This window comes from Salvia miltiorrhiza, chromosome 7, assembly GCF_028751815.1.
Source record: "Salvia miltiorrhiza cultivar Shanhuang (shh) chromosome 7, IMPLAD_Smil_shh, whole genome shotgun sequence".
NCBI lineage: Eukaryota > Viridiplantae > Streptophyta > Magnoliopsida > Lamiales > Lamiaceae > Salvia > Salvia miltiorrhiza.
Window position 1 is genome coordinate 7,242,710 of NC_080393.1, and position 20,482 is coordinate 7,263,191.

General features: G+C 34.3%; 4 protein-coding genes across 5 annotated transcripts in view; 2 read left to right on the top strand and 2 right to left on the bottom strand.

The window, feature by feature from the left end:
• LOC130992114 (nucleolar complex-associated protein 2) overlaps window positions 1-20,482 on the top strand; it is an 884,658-nt gene that overhangs the window by 634,158 nt on the left and 230,018 nt on the right. The window lies entirely within an intron of this gene.
• Window positions 2,995-3,795, bottom strand: LOC130993766 (uncharacterized). Its single transcript, XM_057918804.1, has one exon. It carries the CDS (start codon window positions 3,793-3,795, stop codon window positions 2,995-2,997), a length of 801 nt encoding a protein of 266 aa, XP_057774787.1.
• LOC130992150 (probable inactive poly [ADP-ribose] polymerase SRO5) lies at window positions 8,206-11,043 on the bottom strand. Of its 2 annotated transcripts, none has more exons than XM_057916679.1 (5): window positions 9,533-11,043; window positions 9,213-9,454; window positions 8,986-9,122; window positions 8,812-8,907; window positions 8,206-8,566 (listed from the first exon to the last, which is right to left on the bottom strand). In XM_057916679.1, exons 1-5 carry the CDS (start codon window positions 10,093-10,095, stop codon window positions 8,522-8,524), a joined length of 1,083 nt encoding a protein of 360 aa, XP_057772662.1. In that variant the 5' UTR covers window positions 10,096-11,043; the 3' UTR covers window positions 8,206-8,521. The 2 variants fall into 2 exon arrangements, with proteins under 2 accessions (XP_057772662.1, XP_057772661.1); XM_057916678.1 differs by having other exon boundaries at window positions 8,986-9,137.
• LOC130992111 (uncharacterized) lies at window positions 14,053-19,726 on the top strand. The gene is made up of 21 exons (XM_057916610.1): window positions 14,053-14,358; window positions 14,553-14,697; window positions 14,779-14,900; window positions 14,976-15,104; window positions 15,201-15,255; window positions 15,338-15,492; window positions 15,632-15,699; window positions 15,784-15,978; window positions 16,049-16,153; window positions 16,402-16,488; window positions 16,575-16,650; window positions 16,744-16,840; window positions 16,926-16,992; window positions 17,068-17,241; window positions 17,326-17,448; window positions 17,523-17,606; window positions 17,683-17,861; window positions 17,937-18,075; window positions 18,155-18,215; window positions 19,169-19,239; window positions 19,487-19,726. The coding sequence occupies exons 1-21, from the start codon at window positions 14,085-14,087 to the stop codon at window positions 19,577-19,579; spliced, it is 2,499 nt and encodes an 832-aa protein (XP_057772593.1). The 5' UTR covers window positions 14,053-14,084; the 3' UTR covers window positions 19,580-19,726.

Genomic DNA, 20,482 nt, shown 5'->3' on the forward strand with positions numbered 1-20,482 from the left:
CCGGATGTAGCGATTACATGCGGATTTCCATAATAATAATAATAATAATAATAATAATAATAATAAAGTATACATTTAAGATAATTAATTATTTTATTTATGTTATCAAATTTTTTTATTTATAAGATCGAAGTAAAGCGGGTATTGATCTTGAAACTGAAAGTAATGTAATGTTTTGAATGGTGATATTATTATTCGAAAGAATTTGAACATTTGACTTAACAAAAAGAGAAAAAAGAAATTAGAAAATACAAACTAGATAGACTTTTACTTTCCCATTACCCAAGGTTTATATATCAAATTCAAAGGACTTTCAATAAAATTGTTATACGAAAATGACCTAGCTATTCCAAAATTTGGTCTGATAAGTATTTCTTTTGTGTTTAATTAGTTACTCTTTCCAGCTTTTAAATAGCACAGTTTTTGTCCTAAAAAATCATATTTAGCAACGAAAAGTTGATCACTATATTGTTATCAACAAAAACTGCAACTAACATAATATAATTATAACATAAATAGTGAATCTAATATTGCACAAGGACTGATAAACGAAAACACAATGAACAATCTAGCACAAACACCTATTCAATATTCAGACAAATAAATTAAAATATGGAGAAAGAAATAAAACTAGACTAAAATAATAGGAATAAATGAAATTAGATAATAAAAATTCAAGACTAAAAAGATTGAATATTTGACCGATTTGACAGCTATCAATCATAAAAGTCAACGATTTGACAGCTATCAATCATATGTATGGGTGGCTAGATCATGTATCCGCCCGGGCGGACACATGATCTAGTCACTCACCGGTCATATGTACTCTTGACTGATAGCTGTCGAATCGTTGACTTTTATGACTGATGGTTGTCAAATCGGTCAAATGTGTAAGACTTTCACAAAAAACCAAGCAAACTCATCAACATCAAAGGGTAAAATAGGTACTTCACATAATTATGGCGTAGAATGCTTTGTTTTATAACTTAGGACATTTTTACTATCAAACTTAAGGATGTGGGCATTTTTGCCTATTAACACTAGGTATAATTAAATAAACAAAAGACAAAATTAAAAAGAAAATAATTGAATTCAATAAAACTGATGAAACTCGGAATCAATTCAGGTTGAACAACTTGAATCTTCAATCTTGCAGAAAATAAATTTAAACTATAAAAACTAAGAATAAATAAATAAATAAATTCTAAAGCTAAGGTAGGTACGAAAATTGGTGTAAAAGAGTGTCTAATAGGCCAATAAAGTAATCAAATTTAGGCAACGCGGAAAATACCATATAGAACCCAAAAAATACAGAAAAAAATTGAATATGTACTGAAAATTGAACACTTCGGTGACCGGCCCAGCAGGTCGCCGAGCCATATTGCAAAAATTCTTCTGTGCTCGGCGACCACTATTTGTTACTGTGCACAACTTTCTTGTTTGGACCATATCTTCCTTGTTTGACCTTCGATTTGCGATCCGTTTGTGCCCACGAACTTGTATCAATATGGTGTACAACTTTCATCCAGATCATAATTTCTAATTTAGCTTCAATATTTTTATAAATATTGATTATCAAATTACGAGCAAATATCATATCTTACAAGATAAAACAATTCAAGTACAAAATAATTATCACACACCCAACTCCCTATAAAATTGATGCCTTAAAAACATTAAAACCCACAAAGAAATGACTGTTATCAAGGGTCTAATATAACACTAGACTAGATAATTATTTATAAAATAATTCAATTAATTTAATGAAAATCCTATTCAATCCACTCACACATACAGTGGGACACCAATCAACATCAATTAATTAAAGTTGTAAAATTATTTGAGAAGTTGTTGTTAATCGTTTGGTAAAGGAATTGATTGTCTATTGTAGAGGAATTCAGTAGTTGTTATTACTTATTTAGTAGTTATAAGTAGTGTTGGTTGAGTTCGCATTCTAAAACCTTGTTTGCTAAACTGATTTTTATGTGATTCTTCTTTCTTGTAAGCCATTGAAAACTTCTGCTGATTAAAATCAATTATCGAGGAGGTTAATTACTTGTCTAATCACTTTTAGTTGAAATTAACTTGTGCCAAAAACTTTACTTTATTTTAAGAAGATTTAGAGATATAAGGATTAACGAGAATCTAATAATTCGAATATAAGGGTTCTTTCCCAACTTTTCTTTCTTTCTTTTCCTTCTTTTTTTTCTCTTGTGAAGTGCATGTATTTGTACTTTCTTATTTTTTAAACTTCAAAATTTGAAATTTAAATGAGCGGAATGTGGTATGTTATATATCCCTTTTGCATTCTTTACTCGTCGAGAAATTCAATTTACAACTTACATTTATTTCAAAGTCGATGAGTTTATCCTAGAAAAAGGGTCGACAATGATTCTCGTCTTTAAAAGAAACCGACAATGATTAATACGAAAATAGCAGAAAATAGTTTATCAACCTATCTAGCTAGAATTGTTTAGTTCATTTTATTTACATTTTGTACTCTAAAATCCCAAGAGTATAATTTATTTTCCTTGCGGATTTCCTCCTTAGCGTATGGTAATTACCGATGCTACATTATGATTTTGGCATAAAATAGCTTTGTAAAGTAGCTTTATAAAGTTGAAGCTTCAAACACAATACAGATAACCCTCAATTATTACAACGGAAAGTCGGAAATATATACAAATACACCAATGTGTTATGTGTGCTTCTTCGTGAATGGTGTTGGATCAAACAGTTCTTTTTTTTAGTGGGTCTCAAAAGAAAAATATAAATGCTAACAATTTGAGAATTTGATCAATTGAAAATATATATCGAAGAACCCAACAGAAAAACCAATTCTTCACAACATATAGATTACATCTAAAATAAAAAAGTAAAAACACAAACAAACAAAAGCTATAGTTCTACTCCTTGGCAGTGAAGCAAATATAAACCAAAGTTCAAAAATAAATAAATAACAAAAATAGATTTCAGTTCAGAATGTCAAAAATCTCAAAATGACTCCAAATTTTTTCTCAACGTTACATCACCAAAGAGCCCCGCCAAATCATGTCCGTAGCGCAAGTACGATCTCTGCTTCTCGCCGCCGTTCAAATTATGCGGCGGTGCCACCGCTCCAACTTTCCCGCCGTCCGCTGGAGTTTCTGCAGATTTCTTTTCATTTTCCTTCGAATCGACGAAATCGTTCTCGCTTCCATGGCTGTGGCTCCTGTGCAGAAAATCTTTCAACTTCCATCTCTTAGAATTGCAGCCGGCGGAGCTGCTCTTCTTGCACCTGCCTTCTTCCTCCGCCTCCGCTGCCTTCGGTGGCCAAACGCAGTAGGTTACCGCCGCTACGCCGTCGAGCTCGTCTGCCTCCTCCAACGAGCTCGGCGACATCGTAATCGCCGTTTCCCTTTCCTCTAGAAATAGCTTCCTCAGCGGAAGCCGGATCTTCGGAGTTACCGAACCGCGGACGCTATTTTCCTTTCCGATTTCATTCTGAACTTTGACGCGTCCGAGCAAAAAATCTCGACTGAAGACAGAGTACACCGGTCGGATCTTACCGTTTTGGAAAATGTCGTCGGCGGAAGTCTGCGACGGCAATTCCGAATCCCTTGATGTCATCGAGAACTCGAATTCTTCCTCGTTTTCATCGCCTCGTTGCGCTGCTGAAGTTTTCCTCTCGTCTAAAAGACACTCGTCGGAGAATTCATCGGAATCGAATTCATCGACAGTCCGAGCTGCGATTTCGGAGACTTTGCTATAGCTGCTGAAGCTGGGGGAGAGTGATAGTGCCGTAGTCACCTGCATTTTACCAAATCGGAGAAAAATTCACAACAAAAAAGTGGTGGAAAAACGTTGATTGTGTGTGGTGTGTGTTTTCCTATAGGTTTGAAGGGGAGGGAAGTGTAAGCATTGGTGGAGGAGAATTTATAGTACGCCAAGGTTTTGGAAATTGGAATAATCGCTGTTTGGGAAAAGAGACAAAATTAAAAGCAAGAAAAGGAAAAAAAGGAAAAGGTGAGAGAATGATTCGCTGTGGTATGGTGTAAGCGCTTATTTGTAGGTGTTACACGTATCCGATGATGGTGGTTTCTGCAGCAAAAATCGGTGCACTCCGCCAGCAATAGAGTTGACTTTTGACTTCTTATATGATTTTGTTTTTGTATAGGTTCGATTGGCAGATGTACCGTCTACGGTGCACTTCTTATACATGTGTTTACATTCATTGTTATGAAGAAATTTTGATTTAACTCGATATTTAAATAATAGAAAATAAATAATAAAGAGTCTACTTTCTTGGCTCAAATATAAATGAAAATCCATAAGGGTATTTCTTTTCTTCTAATTATTAAAAGAAGAAAGGGAGATAATCCAATATGAGCGTATAAGCTAGCAGAATTTCATGTCAATATTTTGTAATCATGAATTTAGATAAGTCTTAAATTGTTGAGGTTTAAGAAAAAGAAAATAAAGATACCACAGCCTTTATTTGCTTAGGAATGGTGAACTATTTATTACACTACAACAAACAAAAGTCCAATTTCTATGGGAAATAAGACGAGACAAAATATTATGAAATCACGTTGTTATTTTTTTCACGTCGTTGTATTGTGGAGATATGATTTGTTTATAGTATGATTTATTTTGCTTGGTTTATACGTAACGCATGCTTTGAGCCTTTGAGTATTCACACGCATATGTGTTTATACTTATGAAGTTACATTAGTAAAGGGAGTGGCTGCGTTTCTCGTTATAGCTTAGCGATTGTTGCCTTTTTATTGTATTTTAGTTTTGTTTTTTGTTTTTTTTTTAAATACAAGAGTATCTATATATTATATAAATAAGTCACCCGCAAGCAGGCGGAACCTCTACACTACATAAAAGGTGGAAATAATCACATGTAGGTGCAGTGGGACCACTACACCACTCTACACTAAGGTGGAAATATAACTGCATACAGGTAGGACCACGGACCACTACACCACTCTACACCATACAAAGGTGGGAATATAACCGCACGCATGTGGGATCACCACATAAAAATGAAAAAACTATACCGCATTCAGGCAAGATTAAACTCAACACAAGACCTCTCACCAAAAAAAAAAATTAGGTGTCCCAGCTCTGCCACTTGAGCTAGGCGCTAATGGTATTTTTGTTGGTTGGTCTATTTTCATGCAATCCTTAATGATATTTATTACTCCCTCCGTCCGCCAAGATTATGTCAAATTACTTGGGCACAAGATTTAATAAAATTGGTGATGATTTTGATGTAGTGGAGAAATAGTCCCACCACTTTATGAAATGTGTGGTTGAGATTGAATTTTGCGTGATTTTTTTATAAATAAAGAGTGTTAGTAAAGATAAAATATTAAAGAGGATGGTGACACCATTGCTTTAAAAGAAAAATGACATAATCTTGGTGGACGCCCGATATAGTAATTGTAACATAATATTGGCGGATGGAGGGAGTATCTATTGTAGCGAAATGTTATTATTTTTTCTTCATCTAATATAGTAATTAATATATATATATAGGACTAATATGTGGCGCACATTGTGATCGAGCACATTTTGCAAGCCCGCGGGTTGATCTCTAGCGCACTTCAATATTATCTTTTTACTATCATTTTTCATTGTAATACCTCAAAAATTACTGCAAGGTCGAATTTACAAATTTCATACAAATTAAAGTTTAACTTATTCCCTTCTTTTATTTAACTCCAAGATTAATAAAGGAATACAATTGAGTCTTGAATTGATGTAATTTGTAAATTTAATTATCTCGATAATAATTTTTGAGATCTTAAAATAAAATTACTATATTAAAAAAATGACATGGACAAAATATCAAAAGAGCTCGTGGAATAGTTACTTTAAGAAATAAAGATAAAATATAATTATTTTTACTATTTTACCCATTAATTCATGATCAATAATAATGAATCATCCTATGTAATGAGTAATTTATGATCGAAAATAAATTTGATCGTAAATTTAGTCTTGAATTCACCAATTAAGAGGAAAATACTATTTTATGTCAAAAATAACTATTTTATTACTGTAATTCATCTTTATAATATAAGAATAATTATTTTGATATTAACTCTCTCGATATATATAAATAGTATATATCGCTTTCCCCAAGCCTACCTAACTATAGCAAACAGTTAAATCATAATGGTTGAAAGTGAGTTAGTTGGGAACTTTGGGATTGGGATTTCGGAGCACCCACACTTTGTTTTACAAAATGACAAAATAATTCATTATGTGACACAATATTTAGTTGATAGGCCACCTAAATTCATTTAAAATTAATAATCATGCTAAAGACGTTCAATTAATATTGATGGCTACATAATTGAGAAAGATCTATGTAAACTGAATTTATTGCTGTTACGTGATAATTGATAAATAAAATCGAGTGAGCTTGCTGAGGAAGTAAAGCGATTATAAATCAATGGTCTTTTGAGTATTCGGTGAACGTTGTCTGTTGGTTTTGATCGATTCAATGATTGTGAAATGATGGTTTGGCCTCTAAAATGCATCATAAATTAAAGTAAATAAAAATATTTAATTTTATCTCTTATTTCAGTTTACAGTCCCTTATTCTAGCCCTCCCCTATATACATATGTGTGTGTGCGCGCGCGCGTGTGCACAGACCATATTTATCGGGTAAATGAGTTAATTATGAATTCGTCATATAATATTATAAATTTGTTGTAAAAAATTATAAATTCAAAAAAAAGTTTACCTACAAGATTCAAACCATAGACTATGAAGTTATCCAACAAAGTCATAAATTTATCGTGAATCTTCATGATTTAAGAGTTAAAAATTATTCATATTTATATGATAAATACATGGACTCGTTTGATCAGATAAAAAAAATCGCATCATGGTGAACTCAAATTCGACACCTTTGACCTTGTTTAACTTAGAGATGAACTCAATGTTCATATATCATGGTGAACTCAATGTTCATATATCATGTATATATATATATATGATGAAACCATTAATATATTTAAGGTTTATAATAAAGCAAAATACTAGTTACAATTCGAAAAATCCAATTATATATACACTAAAAAATTCTTCAACTTTTTTTTTGAAGCGAAAAATTCTCCAACCCTGTTAAACTTAGAGAAGTCACCTGGACGGAATCATGTTTTTGAGTTGTTATGCATGCATTTTTGTGATACAATTTTTTTATGATTGTTAAGTAGCTGCGTTTTAAAGAGTTTTCATTGGGCTGGAACTCGGTCTGGGTTAGTAACCTCAAACTGGGCCTACGGGAACTAATTGAGGAGTTTTATGCTAAATCTAATTATTAATTTTTTAATAAATTCTTATTTTGCATATGAACTTTAAATTTTTTTTTTAAATTACTTAACTATTAATTTCTTTTATCATTTTGCATATTTCCCCACTTTTCGTTGTGGTGAAATTTACGCGTTTGACATAAATATGCTCGTGTGACATAAATATGACTGTATGGGATTTCAGGTTTAAAGTTTAATCGAAAAATGGACGAGTTTGTAAGTTCGTGTCCAAAATGCAAATATGTTGAAAGTTCAGTAATTTATATGCAATTAACCATTTGTTATTTAAGAAAACTGATCCCAATAATCTAATGGAATTCGCTCTCCAAGTTCATTCTATTCATATTATTATATTTTGTTGCACTTAAGATGCAACTATTTATTTTTATAAACGATTGGAACTTAATAGTGAGCTCCCCCAAAAAAGAATTCCGATTCGCTATTAGATAACTGCTCATTTCTAAAAACTAAATGAAATGCAATAAGATGAATAAAACCATCAACAGTCTTCATCCCTTGTTTCATTTCACTATTTTATGTGGTAAGTGTGAGTTATTACTTATTATTATAAGCAGTTCGAGATTGTCAAAGTGTACATACTCGAAGAATTTTTATTTCTCCTCTTGAAAGAAACGAAACAAACGTATGTGATTAGAGTTGACCTTTTTGTTTCGTGAACAAGTAACTTCAGTGGAGGGGGGTTGCCTTGTTTGAAGGGTCGCAAAGGAAATTGCCTCAACTTGACCCTTGGTGTTATCCTAAGCGTATCAAACCAAGTTGTGCAACTTGTTTAGGCCCATACTACTATGTCTTTCTCCATCATCTCAAAAATTTAACATTCAAACTCCAACAAACCCAAATACGCTCAAAACATGTAACCTAAAAACAGAATTACAGAATCGAAATCCTCTATTCCAAATGCTGTTCGTCTCATGTGGTTCTACCTTAGCAACAGATCTTAAGCTTCCGAATGTAATAACGGTATAAAAAGGAAAACTAAAACACAAGTAATAGCTAAACCTATCAAATCCGACACAAAAAATTCTACGAATTACAACCAGAAGCACTGGCAAGAAGAACTCGACGACTATAACTTTGAATCCCATAGCTAGCTAGTTTATGAGTGTCAGTAGTAATCTTGATTGTATGTCCAGTTGAGTAAATCTTCCATCATATGTTCAATCATGTTAGGTTGTCAGCTAACTATTCATTTCCTCAAAGCTCTTGGAACACCATTGCAACCTGATTTGGTCTGCACCATTGGATAAATTAACATCATCAGTTTGGTGGAATAAACTCTACAAACATCACAAAACTTAGTAAACATAAACATTAAGCTAAGTTCGTTTTAGGTCGAGCTAAGTAGCGGAAAACCTTGCCTAACAGCCTAATGTTAGACAGCCGATGTTTGAACACAGTTTAATTGCTTTAAGCAGGGAAATTACTCAGGTTTTCAAACATAATTAGCAATAATTAAACAAGAAAACAGATATATACCTTGGTCCTATAAGATTTTATGATCGTCATCAGCAGCTTGTCCCCTGCTATATGCCTCACACGTTGAATCATTTCGTGGCGTGTTACCTTCTGCTTCTGCAAATCAAAGCATAAACATGTTAAAAACCGGGTATCATCAAGTCATAAACCAAACAAATATATAAAAATGCATACTCTGTAATCACTGTGAAATTTGGAGATGGATTCAATGGCATCACGAGGCAAGAACTTGGACAGTGCTGCAATGAGAGTAGGGAACGGCATCCAATCCGAATTCGGAACTCTCGGAGGCTGCAAATTCCTCTGTTTTTCTTCAATCAAAACAGCTGAGGAAACATATAATCAAGAAACTTAAAACTGCAGCTTGGAATAGAGCATAAACATAGAAAACTAATCCTCACCTCTGTTGCACGAGGATGCTTTGAAAGTGACAACGTATTCGGGCAAGATATGAGTGTTCATACGCGAACTCCAGATGATATATGTACGAGGAGAGGCTAAATCATCAACGCCGGAATCAAATTCTTCACAACTTGGATTATATTGATCAGAGCCAAGCGAAACAGTCTCCATTTTTCCCATTATTACGCGGCAAAGCAACATGTGCATTAGGCCATCCTCATCAGCAGCAGCCAACGGCAAACTGAAAAAAACATCAACATTAACTAATGCAAACTCACACAGGCAAAAATAAAAATAAAAATAAAAAAGTGAAGGTTACCTTTGAATAGGATGATCAACGGGGGAGAGATGAACTCCATATCCATGATTCCCGTTGCTCGTGGGAAGGCAGTAACCATGAGAGATAATCGCATTAATCTCACTCTTGGAAGCTCCAAACCAAGCGTATTTCACATTGGCATCGCCATTGCACTTCATCTCAACAGCCCTCGAATATATACAGAAAGATTGAAGCTTTGCTCTGCTCGTGAAGCTCGAGAAATCAATCCGATGAATCCTCTCAACTCTGGCATCGAATCCACTCGAGCTCAAGCTCGACACCAACTTTTTGGCGATTATCCCATGAATCTCTTCCCCACCGCCAATTCTGGCCTTACCGTCGCCGGAATTTCTGAGCAGCTGCTGCTCGTTTTCGCAGCCGGAAACGCCGCTCTCGCAGTCGGAGGGGTATTGATCTTCAACTGCATTAATCTCAGAAGTTGAATTCACGGTGTGGGAATCTTCTAGAAGATCTTCAAAGAGCGTCAGCTTTTTGCTCTTCCTTTCAGCTGAAACGTGATTTGACCCCGAAACCAATTTCTCGTTGTATTTTTCGCTGCACATCGCGACAAGAGTTTGCTTGATCGGCACTCTAGAAAATTCGAAGAAGGGAGGAAAACTAGGATTTGCTAATCGAATTGAAAAAGTCTAATTTTCTAAAGGGTAATGAAAAAAGTCAGAAAACTAATAAATTAGGACTAGCTAGGTTCTGAAATTGACACCTAAAAAAAATCTTTACGAAGAAACGGTACGAACGCTGCAGAATTGACGAAGTAAAAAAAGAAAAGAACGGATTCGCACAAAAAAGCAAAACAATATCTCAAAAGAATCAATACCTCAAGAAAGGTTGAGTAACTAGAAGAAAAGAAAAGAAGAATGAATGCCCCTTTGCAAGAGTAAACAGAGCAAAAGAGGAGAAAGAAGTCAATAGCTCATTTCGCAAGAACCAAACTTCAGCAGAAACTCACAAATCAAAGTGGGAAAACTTTCGCGTATATTAAGAAACAATCTCGTGGAAGGGTTTCTTGGAGAAGAGGTATGTATTTCAGAGGGAGCTGCTGTTAATTAAAAGGTAGATGGTGGAAACGCATACATACTACTATAAAAAGGAAAATACAGAAGAGGGCCAACGGAAAACACCGCCTCTGGTTTGGTGCGTGATGTGAGAGAGTTATTTTTATTGTATTTGGGCAGTCAGTTTTGAGGAGCCGATGGTTTTATAGTTTAAGGTGGTCGGTCAGTTTATCTTAACGTCGGGTTTTTATATGTAGAGAGAGAGGCTGGGCAGCTGGCGGTGTTAGTATTTGGCGAAATGACGATTATGCCCTTTGACAAGTTCTTGATTGGGTTAGCTAGTGGTGGACAATCTGAACACGCACATGGGGCATTTACGTTATTTGGGATGATAGAATTGGGTTCGTGTACAATCACGCCTTACGCATTTTCAGGGGCATTTACGTTATTTGCAAGTAACTTTTTTTTGGGTTTGCCATTTGTGAAGTGGAATCCAAGTTTAGGGATGGTACTATACTACTATTGGTGGTCTACCTGAGTTTGATCCAATTTTTGCTATTGGAATTAACTTTAACATTGCATAGTGCACAATAATAATAATAATAATAATAATAATAATAATAATAATAATAATAATAATAATAATAATAAATAATGCAATACTGTTGGGATATCTTAAAATAAAATATGATCTATATGTTGGGGAGTGAATTGGAATGGTAGGCCTACAAACTTATTATTGAAATTAAAATGAGCCAATTTAACTATTTGGAAATTGAGTTGTAATTTTTAGAAACTTTTAAGGGTTAATGGTATTTTATATCCGAACTTTAAGCTTTTCTCATAAGATATCTCAAATTTTTATTATTTTTTTCCGTAAACTGTCTTGTTATATAAAATTCGGTGACGGAAAAATGATTTATCTCGCTGAATGAAATACTTTGGGGACCGTCAGTGTTGAAAACCCATATTAGGAACCATCATTGTTGGAAAATATTGAAAGTTCGGAGTTTTTTTGTCATTTTTTCGTCATTAGATTTTGTATAACGAGACATTTTATGAAAAAAATTAAAAATTTAGGGTTTTATAAAAAATAAAAATTCGAAACATTTTATGGAAAACGGTGAAAGTTCAGGATATAAAACACTATTAACCATTTTTTTTAATGCTTGTGTGACCAGGGGCCAACAGGTGTATTTTTTTTAGGGGTAACTAATTGCACGTGAAATTCTTCTCAGCAGTGCTTTATCATTTATCCATTTTATCATTCTTTCCATATAGAAAATTATATTTTGGAACTACTACTGCAAGTTACTATTTTCTTCGTAGACTAATATAATATCTCACCATCATTTATTCTAGTTCGAGATGAGGAATATCTTCTTCATATAGAACTAAAAAGTCTACTTTAGAAGAATGAAGAAAAGTTAATTACTATGGTAAAATCTAAAGAATACATCCTAGCTAGCAAAAATCTGAAAACTTAAGAAATAGTATAAGATTATTTTATCTCACGATATTTGGTTCATGAGACGGGTACATAAAATCTGTCACATTTTGTTTCTTTAATCCCGAATAATTGAAACTGTTTGATATAAAAAAATAACACGAAAACAGCAAAACATGCAAAATGTGGGTTATCCAAGAAAGAGTATGATTAGGAAATGGCGTGTTTGGATATACGTATAAAGGTGTTCAAATTTTCTACAACTCTTCAATTATTTATGCGAAAAATAGGGTCTATGCTACTTGCACGATTGCAAAACTTTGGGCCAAAGAAAAGAACAAATATAGGATAAATAAATAAATAAGCTACTGAATAACTGAAACCACTGGTAGGTAACTATTAATAGATAATTAAATTCAGAATATAATAACACTTTAAAATAGTTAAAGTGGCTATACAAAAAATTCAACTTCATGCCATGATCATGAAACTTTGAAATCAAACTTACCCGACACTTTTGATTGATTTGTTTGCATTGAATAACTTTGACAATTTTTGTAATTATATTGTATGATAGGTCTCATATTGTATTTTTCTTCTTCTTTTCTTTTATAAAATTTCATTGGAATAATGCCGAATGTTTGTTAAGAATGTTATATAGAACATCAAGCGATAGAAAACGGTCTCTCGTTTCAACAATAAAAAATAAGTCTCCACTTTATTTTAACTAACATCGATAGTCTGTCTATATGGTTCTAGATACAAATCTTAGTATTTGTTTATATGGTTCTTTGAAGTTCAAAAGAATCAAATCAAACCAATACTCTCTAATACCATATTTAATTGAATTAATACCTCTTTTTCTCCAGATGTTATTCGAGGGAAGAGGCTCCCCACAAAACAAATGATAATCTTAAACATTCCAACAATAATAAGGTGACGCAAACTAATTTATGCTTTAAACACTGTTGCATGTAGTAAATTACCATCTGAAATTTCACAGATCTTTAATTCTGATACTAATTAATAAAGATAAAATTAAATTTTCACATGAATAAATATAAATTTAATTCTGATTATTTTGAATTAATTAAAAAGAGTTTTCCCCCTAAAATTTTTGTTTGCTTGACAAAGAAGTAAAAGAAACAAAGAAGAGTAATCACAGTATAGGATACTGCTTGGTAAACAAGTAAAAGATATGCGTGCATTTCTTGATATTCCATAATGGATTAACATTAATAACAAATTAGTAAATTAAACAATAATTGTACTCCAATATTTCGGCCTAAAAAAATGTATTTCCTTTTTTTATTTTGTATTTTTAAACAAGTATCTCCTTTAATTAAACTAGAGAGGACTAATTTTCCTCACTCCTATAAATACAGTCCCATCCATCATTGGATTACTTCATCCTCACGAAACAAGTTTCTTCAGCAAAAAGTTTAGTTTTCTCGGCTAAAAAAAAAAGGTTAGTTTTCTTATTTCAACAACCACGCGCGTGTAGCTTAATTTTTTTTAGGTTTCACAAATATGATATATTTACGTTTATAGAACTATCTAAAATACACACGCTCATGAACAAACTCAATCTAGAAGGAAGAAAAAATGTAGCATTGAAAATTATGAGTTTATAGATGAGTGAAATTAAGAAGAAGAACAAAAACTTTAATAATAGAAAATTAGGAGTTTAGTTTACTGCCTTCAATCTCAATCTTGTAAGATTTATAAACTTTTATGTTTGTGTTTTTGTTTCAAAAGATTTTTATGCGAAAGTATTTAATACAAAAAACCAGACTAATGTATAATTTAGTCTAACATATAAAAATGATCGCTTTGATTTAGTTATTAAGTTAAATCTCAAGGTTCTAAATAAAAAAGTTCTCTAAATTTCTACTTATTTCACCATTTTTAAAGCTCAAACTCTGTAGAGAAAATGTGAAGATATATTTTTTTTGTGCATTCTTTTAGGAGTAACATATCTAATGCTTCTTGGACATATATATGTAAACCAAAATAATAAGGATCCATTTAACTGAATATTGCTGTTGTTGCAGGTCTTAAATCTTGAGTTTAAAAATAACAAAAATACTGAATGATGAACATAAAAAGTGGTTTTATGAGATTCAATGCAAGAAAATACTCTCTCAGAAGCTATTTCATTGGAAGATGTTTGAGCTCTGCACCAAGAGCAATAGCTCATAAAAACTGTGGCCACTTGATAGAGAGGTACCTGTCCAGTTCTCTGCTGTCAATAGGCATATCTTCTGATAGAAGGTGCACCAGCCTCGATTCGAGGTCGAACACAAGCCAGAGAAGAAGATATCAGCTGAGGTTTTACAGCTCCGAAGCTGATGTACAAAATGCAGGTAGAGCTTGCAATTCTTCTCACAATCTTATTATTATCCAAAAATTAAACTTGAAACTTCAAGTATGCATTTCATGTGGAATCCTTAGATGCAGGTCAGTGGCGGACGCAAGGGGTTGGGGAGGGCTCGAGCCCCCCCTCCCCCCATAAACTTTAAATAACAATGTTTTTTTTGTGGTTCTGCCACTCGTGCAGGTGGCGATAAAGAGAATAAGACTGAAGAAACGAGGCCATCTCAATTTTCAAGGCAAGGAGAAATAATTAGGGATGAGTACTTGAGGAAGATTGTTCCATGGGAGAAAATACCTGTCTCATTTGACAATTTTCCTTATTACATTGAGTGAGTTTCGCAATTCTGTTTTCTTGCATGTAACTGATGAGTTGAATCTTGTTAAGACTCTGAACATTGTATTTCTTGCAGTGATAAAACTAAATGTCTCCTCGTGGAATGCGTGGCCTCACATTTGAAACAGCAGAAACTCAGACAATATGGAAGTAGCTTGTCACATTCAAGTAACAGAATTCAGCTTCAGAGTATTCCAGGTGAGTTGTTGATTAGTTCTTGCCGTTGATTGAGAATTTTCATACTTAGTAGTTAGTAGCAAAATTTGTGTGAAGGTACGGATCTGTACCGAGAGAGAGTGGTGAGTGCAGTGGCTCGGGAGTTGCAGGTTCCACTATTGAAGCTTGATAGCAGTGTATGCCGGCTTACAAGTGAAGGTTTTGGAAATTGGCGGCTTAAGAAAGGTATGCTAGCTAAAAATGTTGTGTATATATACACATCTTCTCTAGTCATCAAAAAGTGAGGAGATTCTTCTTAGTTGTCTAATTCACTGCATATAGGGGACAGAGTTAAGTACGTCGGAAAAAGAAGTTCCATTGAAGAAGTGAACAACAGGTTACTATCTGTCTCACAGAATGATGATAAAAGGAAACCATTCTTTTCCTTGTGGATGTAAGCTAGTAAATGATTTTTTCAGGATATTGTCTTCTGGTGATCGAGGGGAGGTGCACGAAGTAAAAGGCAACAAAGTAGCAGTAATCTTCAATGTTTGCGGTCTGGATAGAAACGAAGAATTCAAGGATGAGAAAAGCACAGAAACAACAGCAAAACAAGCACTAACTTGGCTTGATGGTACATATGATTGCTTAATAATACTATGAAAAGATCAAAAGTTCATATTATCTTAAATTTTCTATGTAAAATCATGACATTATGTTTCATATTATTGCAAGTGCATTTTAACCAGCATATGCTAAAATGTGTTTTACAGCAAAAGATGTCAAACATGATGTTGCTCAAATGCATGAGTGCTTCATTGCTATGGAATTGCTATATGAGGTACAGTTTTAGATGAAAATTATATGCATCACAATAATGCAAAAGCTAGATCACGCGCTTAAGGTTTCCCATAATTTACCACAGGTGTTAGAGTCTGAGCAACCAATTGTTGTCTATTTTCCGGATTCTTTCTTTTCAAATGTATGGGAAGGTTCAAAGTCAGATCGTTCCACATTTGTAAATAAAGCGCAAAAGTTGTTTGGAAAATTATCAGGTCGCGTGGTTTTGATCTGCGGGCAAAACAACAGCGAAGCTGGATCAGAAGTTATCAAGAATTTCGTGAGTACACATTTTCTACCATAACAAATTTATAAAAATAATTTGTAGTGCTAAGTTATTGTTTTCTCAGCCTGATTCTTTGAAGAAATATATTACGAAGTTAGAGGAAGCTACAGTTTCAGATCATCGAATGAACAAGCTATTCAATAATGTCATGCTCATAAAACCACCAAAGGTAATTCCTGCTTCATCACTTAATATTTTTAAAGAGTTTTTACTACTTTATGTTATGTTGTTCCTTTTATGAAAATTCCAGTGTTCATTAGTTATATGCAGCTATCGGATCAGATTTGTATAGATTAAGCCTAACCTGTGGATCCACAATGATCAAATATGAGTTCAAATGCAGAAGACATCAGAGAAAAAAAATAAGAAAAACAAACACACACACTCACACATAACAGATATTCATATAAACTGCAGGTTGAAGGTTTGGATGCGTTTATCAAACAGATGGAAGAAGACAGGAAAACTGTGGCATCACAACGCAACTTAAGTTTAATCCATCAGGTACGTATATATGTATATGCAACAATTATATATGTTGAGAATTTTCTTATTTCATTCTAGATTGCACTGAAATTCAAGCAACGCAGGTGCTCGAGGAGAACAGGCTATTATGCACGGACTTGGAGCAAGAAAACACCACAGATATGGTGTTGACAAGAGAAGGTAAGGACTTGAATCAATTCAAACAAGCCATGTTGCCATTATTGGATGAAAAGATCGACTTGCTTCATTTTGATTTCAATTTACGGTTTACAGAAGTAGAGAAGATTGTTTCTTGGGCTACAAACCATTACCTATCATCATGCCCCTTTCCTTGTGTTAAGGAGGATTTATTGCATATCCCTCGTGAGAGGTATATATTGATTAATAGCATAATCAATCTTCGATAGAAAAACTTGTTCAACTTAACATCTATCAATTATCACGTCCACCTGTAGCCTTAAACTTGCGATTTTGAGGTTTAAAGAAGAGCAACAACCATCCCCATCTTGTAGGAAGATGGAGGTATTCTCATTCTTATTACATAAACAATACCCTATCTCTGCATCTTTTTAAGCTTGAAAAGAGAGTTAATTACAGGAAGTTGCAAAAGACCATGAGAGAGATCTTGTTTCAGCAGTAGTTAGTGCAGCTGATATTGGTGTCAAGTTTGATGATGTTGGCGCCCTCGAACATGTGAAGAAAACACTATATGAAACTGTGATTCTCCCATTGAAGAGGCCTGAGCTTTTCTCCCATGGAAATCTGGGAAAGGTAGGTGGTAATCTGCACTGCACAGCTAGATTTAAAGCAGCTATATATTTCAAAATGTGAACAATTCTACAAATCTTGTTTCAGCCTTGCAAAGGAGTACTGCTTTTCGGGCCTCCTGGGACGGGAAAGACACTAATGGCAAAGGCTCTTGCGACCGAAGCAGGGGCTAATTTCATCAATGTTACCACTGCAACTCTAACTAATATGGTAGGTGAAAATAATGAGCTTGTTTTAGATATTTATTTGAATTTTCCAGCTTGTTTGATTTGATTGTTATGCAGTGGCTGGGAGAGACCGAAAGGCTTGTGAGGGCACTCTTCTCCATTGCCAGAAAGCTGAGTCCTACAATAATATTTGTGGATGAGGTGAGACCAACACAAACAAATTCATGTAGCATGTGCCTTTCTCCATTTAAAACCAGATGTGAATGTGATGCTTCAGGTTGACAGTTTGCTCGGAAATCGTGACCATAGTAGTGTGCATACTAAGAGTAGATTGAATGAGTTTATGGCAGCTTGGGACGGTTTGATCTCGAAAGACAGTGAGAGAATTCTAGTGATGGGAGCCACAAATAGGCCATTTGATTTAGATGATGCTGTTCTTCGCCGCATGCCAAGAAGGTATGGTATAATGTATTACCAATCAATATCTCTTTAATTACAATATCAATTATATAAGTTTTTTGGTGATGCTAGGATTTATGTGGGGTTACCAGATGCAGAGAATCGTTGCAAGATACTCAAGATTCTTCTAAGTAAAGAAAATGTAGAAGCAGATTTCAGTGTGGAGCAACTTGCAGAGGCCACTGAAGGTTACTCAGGGGATGATCTAAAGGTAAGATATGAATAATGGTGTTTGTATCACATCGTCTATACAAACTTCACTTGAAACGTTGTTTGCTTTTTCCTTACAGAACCTCTGCGTTGCTGCAGCATTTAGACCTGTCCATGAATTACTCCAACGAGAAACCAAGGCACGTAGCTTCTACTTTAAGATTCTGCACTTTAAAAACTTTGTGCACATAGGCAAAACATTACTTCTTTGAAAATTGAGCATACAATTTTGAGTTTCTTTTGTTTTTTTTACTAGATTTTTTCATGGTTATTTTATGACAGGGTGAGTGTTGGGTATCTTCGCCTTGCCGGGATTACTCCTCTTGTTTCCCGAACCTCCGGTCCTTCTCACTCGACACTCTAGTGCCAAGTTCCACTTCACGTTCCTTCTTCTTCGTCGTCTTCACTCCTCTGTACCTGTACCTGTAGAGCACCAAGAAATCAACAAGTAAAAAGATACAAAGTGAAGAAAACAAAAGGAGACAGAAAAGCAGGAAAGAGCAGAAAAATCGAAGTGGGAAAATGTGTCCTCGGGACACTTTGGCTCAGATTTTCCCACGGTAGACTCGGCTTCTTCCGGCAGCGTTAATGATCAAGGCTTCAAGGGAACAGGGAGATCTAATCGGCACTCAAGTCTCAGTTGAACAGCAACCAACAGCAGGAATCCTAAGGACAGGAATTCCGATGGCTTTACAATCAACCAGAGTATCACCAAACAGGAATCCGGTGGGCAGGAATCCGGTGATAACTCTCACAGCAACAAGGAAGGCCTAGTTCACACACAGGAGAGAAATCTTAGAAGGAGTAGCAGAGCCTTCTCAAGAAAAATGCCTGAAGACCTTCCAGTTGCTGTAAAGAATTAGGGCCAGATTTAAAAGGGTGGGAGGCATCGGGAAGGGGGTGGAGAATTGAAGACGGAAGGAGAACCGAGGAGTCGGGCGGCGGAGGGAACTGGAAGGGCGCAGATGGGAGAGAGAGATTTTAGCGGCGCACGGGAGTGATGAAATGGGGGGGCTGATTTGGATTTAGGGTATAAAGGGGATGGGCTTGGGCTTGGGCTTGGGGGATTAATGATATTGGGCCAACACTCCACAGTGAGAAGTGTGATGGAGGTCCAGCACTTAGACCACTCAACATAGACGACTATATTCTTTCAAAATCCAAGGTTACTTCTATAAAATAAACTTAGCCAAACACCCTCTAAGTAACATTTTTTAAAAATGTTGAAATGTTAGATTTTTATTTTTATTATAAATATTTTGATGGTCGTGACATTTTTGCAAAAATGTGCTAAAATTCAGGACATAAGTTGACAATAACTCTCGGCATATAACAAATATTTTAGCATGGAAGTTTCCATCTTTTTCTCTTAAAGCTTTCTCTTGAATCTTGATCATTCCATTAATTTACAGGTGAGACCATCAAATTCGTCCGATGCAAGTAGCATTAAGCAGCTGGAAGAATGGAACAACAAATATGGTGAAGGAGAAAGCCAAGCCCTTTGAATTAATAATTTAAATTTAGTTTTATCATTTATTTTTAAAAACAAAGTTATTGCATATGCTGATTAGGATCTTTTCAATCATTTCCATATTCGATGCATAAGTTAAGATAACACATTTATAACTTGTATATATATATATTTTTGTTCAGGTTCGAACTGTACTACCTACAAGAAAAATGAAAGGAGATCATTTTTTGGCTATAAATTGGTGAGGGATAGTTAAAAATAGTCATAGAAGGGGACAACATCGATTTTAATAAAAATGGTTTAATGTATATGAGTGAAGAAATAGTATAATTTAAAAATAATGTTAATAATGATAATTAATTGTATTGTGAATGGAAAAACGGATTCACCATATGGTAGAAAGGGTAAATAAGTAAATGTATTGAGCGGAGAAAATGGACCCATTAATTTTTATAGACGGATGGAGTAATAAATTTACAATAAAAAAGAACACACCTCAAACTAAATATTCCCTAACAAACGTTCCAGTATAATTTAAGATCTTGTGATTTTGCTATGTTTAATAAAAGAGTTAATTTCATAACTTTCTAACAAATTTTTAATTACAAATAGGGATGTCAATCGGGCCAGCCCACCGGATTTTCGGGCTAGCCCTATCGGGTTCCGGGTTAGTCGGGTGCGGGCTAATCGATATCGGGTTGGAGATTTTTTCGGGTTGTAAATCTTCAACCCTAACCCTAAACTTTCGGGTTTCGGGCTAATCAGGTTAAAGGCGTAAAAATAAAATTATCATTTCTATTTTATTATTCCTAATGATTTAATGTATAATGTATTAATATACATAGATATTAAAGATATAAATTATATAGCAAAGCATGAAATGCAAAAATATAAGATATTCAAGATTACATAAACAAAATTATATTAAAATGAGATA